We start from the raw sequence: 14,847 nt of genomic DNA on the forward strand, positions 1-14,847 counted from the left end.
TATCATGTATGATATGCTCATAATAATAAATGATTTATTTTTTTGATATCATACATGAAAAATGAAATGTAAGGTTTTGAAAATGTGCATGTTTTAATTTGAAAATATAATGATGCACAAATGAGATTGATACTAACCTTTGTCATGATTTAGAAATTGATGTAAAGGGTTTTTCCCTTCTTTTTGACAATGACAAAGGGGGTGATAGCTAGCTTGCACAATTCAAGAAGAAAGCAAAAATTACACTTCTCAAAAGAGAAAAAATTACTATCTTGAATATCACCGATAATTACTAGTTTGAAATCTTAAGAAAATGCAAAATGTGCTATATTGCCTGTCTCAAGATGCTAAACATGCTAAACTTGCACTTTGCAATGGAAGCAAAATTGCGAGCTCAAAAATTATAATGGAAGCAAAATTTGCTAGCTTGCAACTTGCATATTTCAAGAAGCAAGAGTTGCTTTTTGAACATCTTAAAACCACTAGCTTGCATGTTCTAAAATGTTGTTGTTAGCTTATATGAAGTAGAACATGCTATCTTACTACCTTGTATATCTAAAACTTGATAGCTTGTATATTCTAATGTGATATAGCACTTGCTAATTTTTTGCTAGTTTGCATGATGTAGCATTTGCTAAATTTTCAAGCTTACAAATTGCATAATGATAAAACTTGATATTATGTTTTTCATGCAATATGTTAAACATATGCAGAGTTACGAATATTAATGTAGACTGAACATCGTTCATAGATTTTTCTTGAATCTCTTTACGTTACTCATTGTCAGATTTCACATTGAAATTGAATATTCCTATAACATGCTTACTTTGAAAATCTTGTGCCTTGGTTTCCATAATAAGTATGTGATATTGTGAATTGAGAAGATTCTTACTCTTTTAATCCTTCAAAAATGTGTCCGAATACATGAACTTGTTTTTCGGACTTTCTTGATTTAATGATCAAATCACTTAATTGTCATGATGATTTTACATAATTACATGTCTTAATTACATGTTGGAAATTATGCATTTTGATTACAAAAATTTCTATGATAATAAGCATGTTGATTGTATTTGAAAATCTATAGCAAAACCTTGTCCGAATGCATGAAAGTGTTAAATTTCATTTTCGGATTTTCTTGATCCTAACAATCGGATTTTCTTGATACATTATTCTCTTCCGAACCTAATAAACATATGTCACATCGAGTTTGATTCATTTCATTGATTTTTGACATATGGAATCATCTAGCAAATGTATTTCTCATAGACTTATCATGCAGTGATTGCAAAAGGCGCTCGGGCGCTCGCCTAGGCGCTCGGGCGAGGCGAGGCGAGGCCCGAGCGCCTCGCTAATGTCCCAGGCGGCGCGCTTCAAACAGGCGCCGCCTGGGCGCTCGCCCGAGCCCAGGCGCTGGGCGCTTCGGGCGAGCGCCTGGGTAAACCAAGGCGACCGAACCAGAATTTTAGGTCTGGTTCGGTCCTGGTTCGGTTGTTAGTTGGTTCAATCGAACCAACTAAACCGATATAACCCAAACCCTAACCCAACACTAACCTGCTGCCGCTGCCGCTCTCGATCCCGATCCCGATCCCGATCGCGATCTCGTCGCTCGCTGCCGCTGCTCCCGCTGCTCCCGCTGTCGCTGCTCGCGCCTCCCGCGAGCCTTCCCGCTGCTCGCGCCTCCCGCGAGCTCTCTCGCTGCTCGCGCCTCCCGCGAGCCCTCTCGCTGCTCGCGTCTCCTGCGAGCCCTCCCGCAAGCCTTCCCGCTGCTCGCGCCTCCCGCGAGCCCTCTCGCCTCCTGCGAGCCCTCCCGCGAGCCTTCCCGCTGCTCGCGCCTCCCTCGAGGCCTCCCGCTGCTCGCGCCTTCCGCTCCCTTTCCCTTTCCCGCTGCCGCCGCTCGCTGCTGCTGCTGCTGCCGCTGCCGCCGCTCGCCGCTGCTACCGCTGCTGCCGCCGCTCGCCGACGCTGCTGCCGCCGCTCGCCACTGCTGTTGCCGCCGACGCTGCTGCCGCCGCTCGCCACTGCTGCTTCCTCGTTTCTCCTCAGTATACTCTTAATATTAAGTTTATTTGAATTTTGAAATGATTAATTTTCTGTTAATAGATTAATAATATATTACTTTGATTTTAATGTTGTTAATTTTTATTTATTTGAAATTATTGTTAGGTTTCAACAAAAATGGCAAGTGTAGAGAGCAACTCAATAGAGTCTCCAATGGTATCAAAAAAAGATCCTGCATGGAAGTATAATTATTTGAAGGATCCGAAAGATCCTAATGCAGTGACTTGCATATTCTGCGATAAGACTACCAGAGGTGGTATTTTTCGTGCAAAACAACATCTAGTAGGAAATTTCAAGAATGCAGCAGCTTGCAAAAAATGTCCACCTGAGGTAAAAGAAGAGTTGCTGAATTATATGAATGAAAAGAAGACACAAAAGAATGAATCTTATGGGAATTTACCAGAAGACAATGTTGAACATCTCAGGGATGAAGAAGAAGATTATTCTGCAAGTATTAACCCAAGTGAAAAAAGAGTATACGACAAAAAAGGAAAAGAAGTTATGAGTACTAAGAAAGGTAGAAAAGGACCGATGGATCTATATATGCTTCAAGGATCCCAGAAACAACAAGGGCAAGCAGGAGGCTCAAAATTGAGACAAACAAATATAAGTGATGCTTGTGATAAAGAAATAAGAGGAAGAACAATTCAGCACATTGCTCGCTTCTTCTATCAGGCTGGTCTTCCCCTTAGTACAACTCGTTTAGACAGTTTTAAGGATATGATTGAAGCTATTGGAAGATATGGTGCAGGATTAAAACCTCCAAGTTATTATGAGATGCGAGTTCCATTGCTGCAAAAAGAGTTGAATTATACAAATGACTTACTAAAGGGTCATAAAGAATCATGGGCAACACATGGTTGCTCTATTATGTCAGATGTTTGGACTGACAGGAGGCGCAGGAGTATAATTAATTTTATGGTTAATTGTTCTTTAGGGACTATGTTTGTGAAGTCAATAGATGCTTCATCTTTTGTAAAATCTGGAGACAAGATATATGATTTACTTGACAACTTCGTGGAAGAAATTGGAGAACAAAATATCGTTCAAATCATAACCGACAATGGAAGCAATTATGTTTTAGCTGGTAATATTCATCTTTTGATTTTGTTAATTATTTTATCTTCAATTAAGTGTGTTAAACTCTTAAGTCTTATCATTTTTGTTATCCTTTGTCTCAGGTAAATTGCTTGAATCAAAAAGACAACACTTGTATTGGACTCCATGTGCAGCACATTGTATTGATTTAATGTTGGAAGATATTGGAAAGATCTTAGAAATCAAGAAAACCTTAGAAAGGGCAATTTTTGTTGTTGGATTTCTTTATAATCACATTGGGGCTTTGAATATGATGAGAGAATTTACAGGGAATAAAGAATTAGTGAGACATGGTGTTACCCGATTTGCTACTTCATTCTTGACATTACAGAGCGTGCATCGTCAAAAACATACTCTGAGAAATATGTTTACCTCTGAGAAATGGGTGACAAGTAAATGGGCAAAAGAAGCAAAAGGCAAGAGGGCTGCTGATATCATCTTAATGCCATCCTTTTGGAATCATATAGTTTATATATTAAAGGTAATGGGCCCTCTTGTTCGAGTCCTTCGGTTGGTGGATAATGAAAATAAGCCTGCAATGGGATATATTTATGAGGCTATGGATAGAGCAAAGGAGACGATTAAAAGATCTTTTAATGAAAATGAAGAAAAATATGAGAAAATTTTTACAATCATTGACGAAAGATGGAATTGTCAACTTCATCGTCCCTTACATGCAGCAGGATATTATTTGAACCCTGAATTCTTTTATAAGATTAAATCTGTTGGATTTGATGCAGAAGTTTTGGGTGGGTTATATCAGTGTGTTGCAAGATTAGTTCCCAGCATTGAGGTTCAAGATAAGATTATTCATGAATTATCTTTATATAAAAATGCTGAAGGTCTTTTTGGAATTCCAATTGCCGTTCGATCCAGGACAACTACCTCTCCAGGTATTAATAATTTGATATAATTAATTTCATATATATTATGTTACTATGTTATTGCTAATAATAACATAAATTTTGCAGCTGAATGGTGGAGTCTATTTGGAAATTCCACCCCGAACTTACAGAAATTTGCTATCAAAGTACTTAGTTTGACATGTAGTGCTTCGGGTTGTGAGCGAAATTGGAGTGTCTTTGAGCATGTAAGTATTACTAAATATTTTTATTTTAATTCATTTATTTATTTAGATATATATATTAATATATTTTTAAATTATATGACATGACAGATTCACTCGAAGAGAAGAAATCGGTTAGAACATCAACGATTGCACGATCTTGTTTACATAAAGTATAATCAAGCTTTGAAGACTCGTCATGATTTGAAAAATAGATTTGATTCAATCTCATTGCAAGATATTGATGATTCAAATGAGTGGTTAGTAGGAGAAATGGGTGCTAACTTGCAAGATGCTGAAGACGAGCTTGTATTTGAAGATGATAGATTGACGTGGGGAGATGTGGCAAGAGCTTCAGGTGCTGGAGAATTACAAACATATACAAGACAGATGTCAAAGAGAAAAATGAGTGCAAAAGCATCAAGCTCGGCTCCTGCTATTGTTGAAGACATAGAGAATGAAACATATCTTGATGAAGAGGAAGGAATCGAAGAACAAGAGGAAGAAGACGAATTCAATGAAGATGATTTGTGTGAAAATGACGATAATATTGATTATGATGAATGACTTTGATGTAAAATTTTAATGTTTTGAATTTTGAAACTTTTTGTTAATGTGACATTGTGATTTTGTATATTAGATTTTCTTAATTGAATAGCATATTTTTATTTAAAATTTTAAATAATTATATTTATTAATTATATTATATATTTTTATATTTTAGCGCCTCGCTTCGCTCGGGCGAGCGCCTGGGCGAGCGCCTAGCGCCTCGGGCGTTTTTGGACCTTGGCGCCTTTTGGCGCCTAGCGCTTTTTAAATCACTGTTATCATGTGAAAAATATTTTTCGAGAAATAGATTTGATGATTCGTTCTTATAAAAGGAAGATATTTTTACGTACAATGATTTGATTCACATATATATCTTAATCCTTGCAAAAATGAAGCCTGCTTTAATATCTTATCGATTTGAACTTCACAAATGGCTTTCATCCTTCATGCAAAAAGATAACAATAAATAAAAAGGAAGAAGTAATAAAAGCTATTTTCATGTCAAGTTTTCTTGAGATGTTTGTATAGTTGGTATCCTATCACTCATTGTTGAAAAATAACATAAACCTAGTTAAAATTTGCCTATGTCATTATCCTTTTTGTTGATGACAAAGGGGGAGAAATATATGATTTATGAATTGATACTATGAGTGTCATATTTAAATGAGAAATATATGAATTGATGCTATGAGTTCCATATTTGAATTTAATGTTATATGAATTGATGCTATGAGTGCCATTCTTAAATTTGAATTATGTTGAGATATCAAAAGCTTGCATCGAAATATATGATAAATTGGTGATAAAATTGCTATGATTGCCATATTTGCACTATGTTATTGCCATATGTTATAATATCTAGAACTTACATCGTAATTCTACAAATTGATATCTTGTCAAGTGATGAAATGCTATGATTGCTAAATGCTTGAAATATTTGTATTATGTTAAGATATCAAGAACTTACATCGTAATTTTACATATTGATATCTTGTCATATGATGAATTGCTAAAATTGCTATCTTTCATATTTGAAAAGTAAAACCTGAAAATGGATGTCAAGCCTTGACATCATTTTCAGATAAATACATCATGATAGGAATCATGATAGGAGTATTGATAAGGTTAAATGATCTTAACTTATCAATATATCTCTTGAATTCAAAGGCTTTGAATTCAAGAATGACTTATCTCAAGTATGACATATAGATAGGGGGAGTTAAGGTTAACTCTGTTATCAATTGATTGTCATCATCAAAGAGGGGAGATTGTTGAATCTCAGATTTTGATGATGAAGTCAATTGTCATTTGTTATCTAATACATATGTTGAGATAAGTGTGCAGGATTAACTATGATGGCAGTAAGACATGCAGCAGGAGTTGCGCTAGAATCAAGACCATGATCACGTTGGGGGTTCGAGAGTTCGACGGAAGTCCAAACGGTCGTTGGAGGTTCTATAGGAACAAATCCGAGAAGTCTAGGAGTTTGCTAAAGAAGCTTGTCGGAACTCGCCAAGTGGATCATTGTAAGTCCAAGAGATTTGTCGGAAGTCTACCGAAGCATCGTCGAGAGTTCGTCGGATGTTCGCCGGAAGTTCACCGGAAGCTCACCGGAAGAAGCGATTGGCGCACTAGAGCAAGTTACAGTAAATGTCTTAAGAAATATCGTAGTTAGCATATAGATTAAGCTAGGAATGAGAGGTGATCTCATTAACTTAATCTGGGGGCAATTGGGCCCTTGACAGACCCAAATTGGGCTGAATGGATCAGCCCATTCGGACCCAGATTTCTTGGCCGGCGATGGCACCGCTTGGGTCGGCGGTGGCACCGCCTAGGAGCTCAGTCTCCCAGGAAAGTTGGGCGGTGGAACCGCCCTAGTCATGCGGTGGCACTGCTAGAGCTTGGTCTCCGAGCTTTGTCAAGGGGTCGTACCGCCCAGTTTGGAGATAGTACCACCAGGACCCCGGAAATCCGGGAGATGACATTTTTGAGCTCTAAATTCAAACCAGTTTGGGGCCTATATATACCCCACCCTTTCCTGCATGAAAGGGCACCGAAAATTCAATCTTACTCTATGATTTTTAGAGCTCAAAAGTGTTGTATAAGCTAGAAGTTCTCCTCCCTCTTTTCTTCCAAGTTTTGATCTTTCAAGAGAAGAGAGGAAATTCTATAATGGTTGTCTCCTAAGCCCGTCAAAAAGAGTAAAACTGTAAAAGGGTGATTGGCCTTTGCCTATTGAAGGAAGGCCTCCAGTGGACGTCGGTGACCTCATCGGAGGAGGAAGCCAAAAGTGGATGTAGGTCAAGATTGACCGAACCACTCTAAAATTACGGTGCTCTCTAGTTTGCATTTATTCTTGCTGCTTACCTTACTGCAAACGTTCATATGTGCTTTACTTCCTTATTACTTTTGCTGCACTCCCTTACGAACTCGCTTTCAAGTTAAGTTTCCGAAAACGGTTTTACGTCGAAAACAATTTCATCTTACGAATGCAGTTTTAATCGTCGACAGTTTTTTCACTGCACTAATTCACCCCCCCCACTTTTAGTGCTCTTGATCCTAATAATTTTAACTTGGTGGTGAACTATTTTTCGATCTTCTTTAAGTTTTATTATGAGTTCGTGTCTTTTCTATTCAAAACACTCATTCCAACAAATACAACTGTACTGCAACTTTTCTTCAAGAGTTCGTCTTTGTCTACTGTGACATTTTTTATCTGAGAAACTGTTGCATCGGTTTTCTTTCGAAATACATTCTGCATTTTACCCTCCCGGTGTCAATCATGAGCTTAATTTCCTTCTTACAATTGATATCATGCCTCGAATTGATGAATTGTCATCTTTGAAATTTGAATCTTGCTAAATTTCATATTTGAAATTCATATCATACTTGAAAATGATGATTGTCTATCATCATTCTATATTGGACCTTAAAATGGATGTCATGCCTTAACATCATTTGTATTATGATAAATATGTAGTATCATATTTTGAGATGGTAAATCATGATTGGTATCATGATGTGTATGCTGATAAGTTCAAATGCATATTACTTACCAGTTTGATGCTTGAATTCAAAGGCCATGAATTCAAGAGTGTCTTTTCTCAAGTATAACATATAGATAGGGGGAGTTAAGGTTAATTCCATCATCAATTGATTATCATCATAAAAAAATGAGAAGATTGTTGAATCACAGATTTTGATGATGAAATCAATTTGTAAATTATTTGATCAAATCTATATGTTGAGAAAAGTGTACAGGATTAACTATGATAGTGATTAAGGTATAAAGCAAAACGAAGTGCCGGAGTCAAGATTGAGATTTTCTTAGGAGTCGAGAGTTCATCAGAAGTCTAGAGGTTCATTAGAAATACTGTTAAAATTCACCGAGAAGAAGCTCACTAGAACTCGCCAAGAAGATCGTCATGAAATCTAGGAGCTTGTCGGAAGTCCATTGGAAGATTGCCGAGAGATCGTCGAAAGTCCGTTGGAAGATCGTCGGAAGCTCGCTGAAAAAAACCTAGATTTATCGGGTTTGTTTTGTTTAGTATATGCCTTAGAAATCATAGTTAGCATATAATTAGGGTTAGGTTTGGGAGATAATCACATTAACCCTGTTAAGGGCCAATTGGGCCCTTAATTGGACTGGTTTGGGCCTAATTCAAGGCCCAATTGGACCCTATTTGGCGATGACACCGCCAGACTGGGGCAGTGGAACTGCTTAGGGAATGGTCTCCTAGGTGGTCACCCTATTAAGCGGTGGTACTGCTAGAGCTCAATATCCAAGACTCTGTCAGGAGATGGTATTGTTAGACTAGGCGGTGGTATCACTCAGTGTCAGAGTGTCAAGCGGTGGTACCGCCAGTACATCAGAAACCCAAGATGAGACACTTTTTTGCTCCAATTTTGAAGCCATTAGGGCCTATAAATACCTCACCATTTTCGGCATGAAAGGGTAACAAAGTGATATGTAAGTGAAAAAATATTTAAGTGTTGGGGTGTAAAAGTGTTGTAAAAGTGTAAGAGTCCTCCTCCTCTCTTTCTTTAGTTTTGTAATCATCCAAGAAGAGGTATAAGGCTTGTAAGGGTTATCTCCTAAACCCGTGAAAAGGAGAAAGTATTGTAAAGAGGTGGTTGGTCTTTGCCTATTGAAGGAAACCATTAGTGGACGTTGGTGACCTCGATAGAGAAGAAATCAGAAGTAGATGTAGGTCACAACAACTGAACCACTATAAATTCTGATGTATTCTTTCCTTACTATTTATTCTCTTTATTGTATTTTACTTTACTTCAAACTATCCAATTTTCTTTTCAATACTCACTTGCAAACTTATTCGAGTCAAATTAATGGTTTTCGTTGAACTTAGAATTTCATTGAACGAAGTTTTTCAAAATCGTTAAAATTTATCATTTTTATCCACTGCGCTAATTCACCCCCTCTTAGTGTCGTTCTTGATCCTAACATACATAAGTTATTCATAATTGATTAATGAATCTTTTGGTATTATTGAGCAATATTCTTAATTTAGTTAAAAATATTTTAATATTTAGTTATAGTTTATAGTAAAATTATTTTAAATCTTTTTAAATCTTTGATAATACCATAGTAATTATTTTGGGAGATTTGAAATTGGACCGGTGTCTAAGAATGATTACCTTGTGAGAGAAGGTAATAGTAAAAAATCATTCGGTGCTTAGGGAAGACAACTTTCCCCTACTTAAAGGAGAGGTTATTGAGAGGCCCAATAGTTCTATTTATGTATATGTTATTGCTTCTTTCTATTCGTTATTAACAATAACAATAATAATTATACATTGCCCGAAAAAGGGCCTTCCAAACTACATATTCGGATTCAAAGAATTTTTTATGTATTTATTTAATTTAAAAAATATTTATGATTAATCAGCGGTTTTTTATTGATATATTATAGATAAGGAGGTGACATATGTTATCTAAAAAATGATAAGAATTGATTTGCTATTTCTAACCTTTGAAAGGATTGATTTGTAAAAACTTCCTGCGGAATATTCCAGCCGTGTGAGGGTAGGATTGGAATTCAATCTCTCGCAGCAAGCAGCACTCCGGTTTGTAGGAGCGGAGTGTGCTCGTCTCTCTCCCTGAGCAGGAGGAGGAAGCAGCAGCAAAATCCAAGCTTTTCACATTTCCAACAATGCTTTCGACAGAACCTGCCTTCGACGGGAGCAGAATGATTAAAGGTGAGAAGAAACTTTAATGGGCATCTTTGCTGTTCCTACTGTACACTGTGTGATCGGCTTGGGGGTGGGGGTGGTTTCTGTTAGCTGTGGGGCTTTGAGCAAGCGAAAGGTGCGAGCTTTGATTAGGATGCCTTGAGTTCTGCCCTTTTCTCCCCCACCGATGCAATATTTCTTCCTCCCAGGTTTGCTGATAGGTGGGAATCCTCTGTTTGCGTTGTCGTTTCACTCCTTGTCTTCTCTGTCCATTTCCTGAGCTTTCTCTGGTAATAGGGAAATCTTGGCAGCCAATACATGAACTTGGTGTAAGACCTGTGAATCCTTATTAGCATTGATATCTGAATCAAGGCCTTCTTCCATGGATGCCCTGCTGCTCTTTTTGCCTTTTGAGGAATTGCTTCCGAGATCAGTGTGCTTGGTGAAACTGAGCTCCTACATGCTGTTTTGGCTTTCAGTCCTCCAACCCTTCTTCTGATGTGCTGCTAATTGTATCTCTTTCTAGGAAACGAAATCTGTTCATTGGGGTAAGTGTTATCAGATCTGAAGGAGGAGGATTAATCTGACTCTTCATTGCTTCGACTAGTTCATTCTCGTTGCCTTCTTGAAGGTTTGAAGACACCGATGGATACGAATGAGAATAACAAGTTTGAGCTGGAGAAGAACCATGGCAATCACTTGAGCAACCACAGTTCTGGCATCTCTGATCACTGGCAATTCAACACCTCAACCTCCTCCATGGCTGCCGGCCTTATGAATTTGGTGACCTCGTCTCCATATCCTTCAGCTTCGGAGATGGAGCCCTTCACTCCTGGCCTCTGGAACCACCATGCCGCTAATTGTGTGCCGATTGGAGAACCAGTTGCAGTGTCCTCCGGAGGGATGCTGCCATCGACTGTTCCTGGAATTTCTTCCCCAAGACTGCCTCATTTCCCCGCTGAAACGGCCTTAGTTGAACGGGCAGCAAGGTTTCCATGTTTCAGTGGTGGTAATTTTAGTGGCATGAACCTCCTATTTCGTCCATCTGAATCAATGGTTCCGTATACTAATGCCATGGAAGATGTTACTGAGATCCAGCTTGGGAAGACTGAAATGAATACAACTGTACAAAATGGTGTCTTGCTCCCTGTTGACAATGCATCCGTCAACAGAGGTCTGATCACTAATCAAATAGACTGCGAATCCCGTGAAGCCAATTTCACCAAAGGTGGTCAGGAAGGGAACACTGATTCATCTGATGCAGCTAGGAATTCATCTCCTAAGAAGAGGAGGACCACTCAGGTAATTTCATCTCTTTTTGTTGAGATGTTGTTGTTTCCTGTGCTGATCAACACTTGATTATAATCCTGTTTTGCTACGATGTGGAGAAGGAAGAGGTGAAAAGAGGCCCACAATCATCCTCAGAGACCACAAAGGAGACCACTGAAGGTAAACAAAAAGTAGACCAGAACAGCTCCGAGCACAGTGGAAAGAATGGAAAATATAGCTCAGAAGCTGCAAAGGGGGATTGTGTTCATGTTAGAGCACGGCGTGGACAAGCAACTAATAGTCACAGTCTTGCAGAAAGAGTAAGGTTCCAATTGATTCTAATGGCATACTTTAGGAAGCTTAAAATGTTTGTATTTGAAATTGATGGATTCAGGTAAGAAGGGAAAAGATAAGTGAAAGGATGAAGTATCTTCAGGAATTAGTGCCTGGTTGCAGCAAAGTAAGTTCAAGAGGCATTTTGTCTGTAAATTGTGAAAATTTGACTTCTGTAATCCTAGAGTATGATGTGAGACTCTAATCTGTAGGTCACAGGGAAAGCAGTTATGCTGGATGAGATCATAAACTATGTTCAGTCACTCCAAAGTCAGGTTGAGGTAAGCTTCTATGGAAATTGCAATTGCAAATTACCTGTCTCTTTAGAATTTAACCATTGTTTTGAATCATGAAATACACTGAATTATTTATCTTGTTTTTTTTCTTGTTAAGTTCCTCTCCATGAAGCTTGCTGCTGTCAATCCACAACCCGAATTCAGCACAGAAGGGCTTCTGGCTAAAAACGTGAGAAACTTTTCTTCTTTCATTTTTAGCTAATCAATTGTTGCTAAGTTGAAAGGATTTCATAATGAAAAGATTTATGAATGATACTACTTGGTTTATTTGACCTTTCACAAACAGCTTCTACATTCTCATGGTGGCTGCTCATCTGCAACTGGATTGCCGCAGGAGATGATTTATCCTCAGGTATCTCTATATCCATCTCAGCAGGGTTTGATGCATTCTGCAATCTCTGCCATTATTAACCCTTCAGAGGCACTTAGGAGAGACATGAATGCTCAATTATCAACAACCAGTGTTTATAAAGAGTCTTCTCTGCAGGTAATCCTACTTATCAGACCTTTAATTCTACCTGATTTGAGATGATAAATCAGATTATATTGATTATTACATGTGAAAGAGAGTAGGTATTTGGATCAAGGACACCAAAAGGGACAAATTGAAGGAGAAGGAAAGAGGTTCTGAGATCTAACCAGAATAAATAATTTAAGAATGATTGTAGAGGAAATTTGTTTAGTGTCATCTATTTTTTTCAAGAATCTGCTTTTCTTGAATTGAATTATCTGTTTCTGTAGTTTATGATTGACTATACATAAACATTTCATTTTCTTTGACCTTAAAGTTGTTTACTAGGCTATAAACCTTTTCCTTTTATTCAATTCCCATGAATCGATCTTGCTTCAAGATTTATCCCCGGTAACTGTCTCATTTGTTTTATTTTTCTAAAATTTTTTTTGGTAAGTAAAAGTAAATTGATTATGTGTAAAGTTTATACAAATAACTTTGTCTATACAAGTCATAGACGAAGCCAGGTAACTCATAGAGTATACATGCGGTAGTTATGACTACACATGCTGTAGACTATAACTCCTAACTGTAGCCAACAAATAAAATGTAATGTCCAGATATGCCAAGACTACCTGTGGGTGCAACATTTAATATCATGCCCAAGATCTTTAGCTAATAGCAAAATTGAATTTGACAAAAATATTTTTTTCTCTTCATGTAAAGTGCTCCATTTTGAGATCGTGCTCCATACATGATCTCGAGTCTCTAATAATCTCTGTCAAGAGCTGAGCATTGTTTGTATGTTGACACTCAAAGATTCTGTTACATCTCTCCTTCTGTATCCACCAAATAGCACATCTGAAAGTAAAATTTGCCAATTGTGTAAAAGGCCCTTTACTTGAGAAACATTGTATGAGGTCGCCTAATTCTTGATGCAATTTTGGTTGCGGCAGCCTATTGAGTTTGAATCATTAGAGAATTTCCTTCCATATCCATTTAGTATAGTCACAAGAAAAATAGAGGTGGTCAACAGTTTCTTCTTGTTGCATACAAAGGGAGCATCGGTTAACATGATAGATACCTCTTCTCTTTATATTGTCTGTTGTGGGTAGTTTATTAAGAAGGGCTTGTCATGTACATAAGGAATGTCTTTGTGATCTCGGTCGATCCCATGTCCAACTGCTTGGGATCTACTTGTTATTTCTTTGTCTGATTTAATTCCATGTGGATGCGACACTAAATTTACGATTGTCATGAGGCCAAATAAGTATATCTGAAGAGTTGTTCCTGATTGGAATAGTTGTGATAGTCGGCCAAAGTGATAACATTTCAGGAGAAATAGGATTAGGGAGACACCAGGTACCGTTAGTAATGAACTCGGAAACCTTCGAATCTTTGGGAGCCCCAAGGTCTTTTCGTATTCTATCACCATATAATTGAAATATACTCTTCCCATTCACCCAAGGATTGTATTATATATTAGTACTAGTTCCATATGAGATTGCATAAGAAATGTATTTAATTAGTCAATTCTTTACCTTTAAAATTCCTCTTCTCATGCAAAAAAAAAACTTTTTTTTTCAGTTATTTAAGGTTCTAGTTTGGAAGCTCAATTGTCGGAACTCATCATTTGAAACATTTGGTAGCTAATTATAATAAGCTTTCTAATCAATTTGGTAGTAGACTAGAATCAAGGAAGTCCGAAGATAATGATACCTTGCATATAGTAAAAACTGAGAAAGATTCTTCAGCAGAATTGGATCTTGGATTTTTTGCTCTCACCTTCAAATTGCAAGTTCTAACTGATGAGTAACTGTCGACACATATGTATATATATAGCAACCTAACTTTGGTGTTTCTTTTTTCCTTCCACAGATACACAATCCTTGGAACAAAGAGGTCGTCATGCAAATGACCTACGGTGCTATTCCTCCAAATGCACCAGAGATGGATACTAAACCTGATGGCTTCACCATCTAAAACAACTACTCTCACCAAGTTCCTGTGCTAACATCCTAAAATCTCATTGTGCCTCCTTGGTTTGCGGCTAGATCACTCAAAAGCACTCATCGATCAGAAGACCGGGATAAGAGGTAGAAGATCGTACAGAAGATTCAGCATTCCTCTTCTACATGTTACATGATGTAGCGGGCCGTTATGCTTTTGGAAGTAATTATAGAGAGACAGTGAATGTTTCTCAACATTAAGAGTTGGCTTTTCATTTGTAATGACATATAGGATAAAAAGCTCAGCTGATACATGAAGAGAAAGCTCGGATGTAAAATGGGTTTATTTTTTTTATCAAAATGGAACATCAATTTTGCAGTCATGTTGTGCTTCTTCTACTTCTGGCTCACGTGGTTCTGCTGGTTCTGTTTGATTCATCATGTTTTCATATACTTCCAGTTAGATTTTTGCTATAATATTGCAGTCTCGATCGATTCAATCATATTTTTTATGGTGCATGTCTATAATCTTAGGTTCTGACTTCACAGGCCTTATCACCCATTTCTCTATGGGCTTACAACAGC

General features: G+C 37.7%; 2 protein-coding genes across 12 annotated transcripts; both read left to right on the plus strand.

Moving 5' to 3' along the window:
* The first annotated feature begins 3,310 nt into the window (after window positions 1–3,310).
* On the plus strand, window positions 3,311–4,902 carry LOC135607488 (uncharacterized). Its single transcript, XM_065099351.1, has 3 exons — window positions 3,311–4,052; window positions 4,131–4,249; window positions 4,337–4,902. Exons 1-3 carry the CDS (start codon window positions 3,311–3,313, stop codon window positions 4,790–4,792), a joined length of 1,317 nt encoding a protein of 438 aa, XP_064955423.1. The 3' UTR covers window positions 4,793–4,902.
* A 4,933-nt stretch (window positions 4,903–9,835) lies between these two features.
* On the plus strand, window positions 9,836–14,645 carry LOC103978183 (transcription factor bHLH49-like). Of its 11 annotated transcripts, none has more exons than XR_001977088.2 (10): window positions 9,836–9,991; window positions 10,596–11,266; window positions 11,353–11,553; window positions 11,628–11,693; window positions 11,779–11,847; window positions 11,960–12,031; window positions 12,149–12,214; window positions 12,292–12,349; window positions 12,436–12,486; window positions 14,192–14,258. XR_001977088.2 is itself a non-coding variant. In XM_018823170.2 (9 exons), exons 1-8 carry the CDS (start codon window positions 9,946–9,948, stop codon window positions 12,469–12,471), a joined length of 1,362 nt encoding a protein of 453 aa, XP_018678715.2. In that variant the 5' UTR covers window positions 9,836–9,945; the 3' UTR covers window positions 12,472–12,486; window positions 14,192–14,645. The 11 variants fall into 11 exon arrangements, 8 of the variants coding, with proteins under 8 accessions (XP_018678715.2, XP_018678718.2, XP_018678711.2 ...); XR_010485192.1 differs by having other exon boundaries at window positions 9,853–9,991; window positions 10,491–11,266; window positions 11,356–11,553; window positions 14,192–14,252; XR_010485191.1 differs by having other exon boundaries at window positions 12,292–12,486; window positions 14,192–14,209.
* The last annotated feature ends 202 nt before the right edge of the window (window positions 14,646–14,847 follow it).

Source organism: Musa acuminata, chromosome BXJ2-3 (genome assembly GCF_036884655.1).
Source record: "Musa acuminata AAA Group cultivar baxijiao chromosome BXJ2-3, Cavendish_Baxijiao_AAA, whole genome shotgun sequence".
Lineage (NCBI taxonomy): Eukaryota > Viridiplantae > Streptophyta > Magnoliopsida > Zingiberales > Musaceae > Musa > Musa acuminata.

Coding starts and splice junctions, on each gene's coding strand:
- LOC135607488 (XM_065099351.1), top strand. CDS start 3,311: ATGTTGGAAGATATTGGAAAGATCTTAGAAATCAAGAAAACCTTAGAA. Junction 4,053..4,130: donor CAGGACAACTACCTCTCCAG/GTATTAATAATT, acceptor TAAATTTTGCAG/CTGAATGGTGGAGTCTATTT. Junction 4,250..4,336: donor ATTGGAGTGTCTTTGAGCAT/GTAAGTATTACT, acceptor ATGACATGACAG/ATTCACTCGAAGAGAAGAAA.
- LOC103978183 (XM_018823166.2), top strand. CDS start 9,946: ATGCTTTCGACAGAACCTGCCTTCGACGGGAGCAGAATGATTAAAG. Junction 11,848..11,959: donor CACTCCAAAGTCAGGTTGAG/GTAAGCTTCTAT, acceptor TTTCTTGTTAAG/TTCCTCTCCATGAAGCTTGC. Junction 12,032..12,148: donor AAGGGCTTCTGGCTAAAAAC/GTGAGAAACTTT, acceptor TTTCACAAACAG/CTTCTACATTCTCATGGTGG.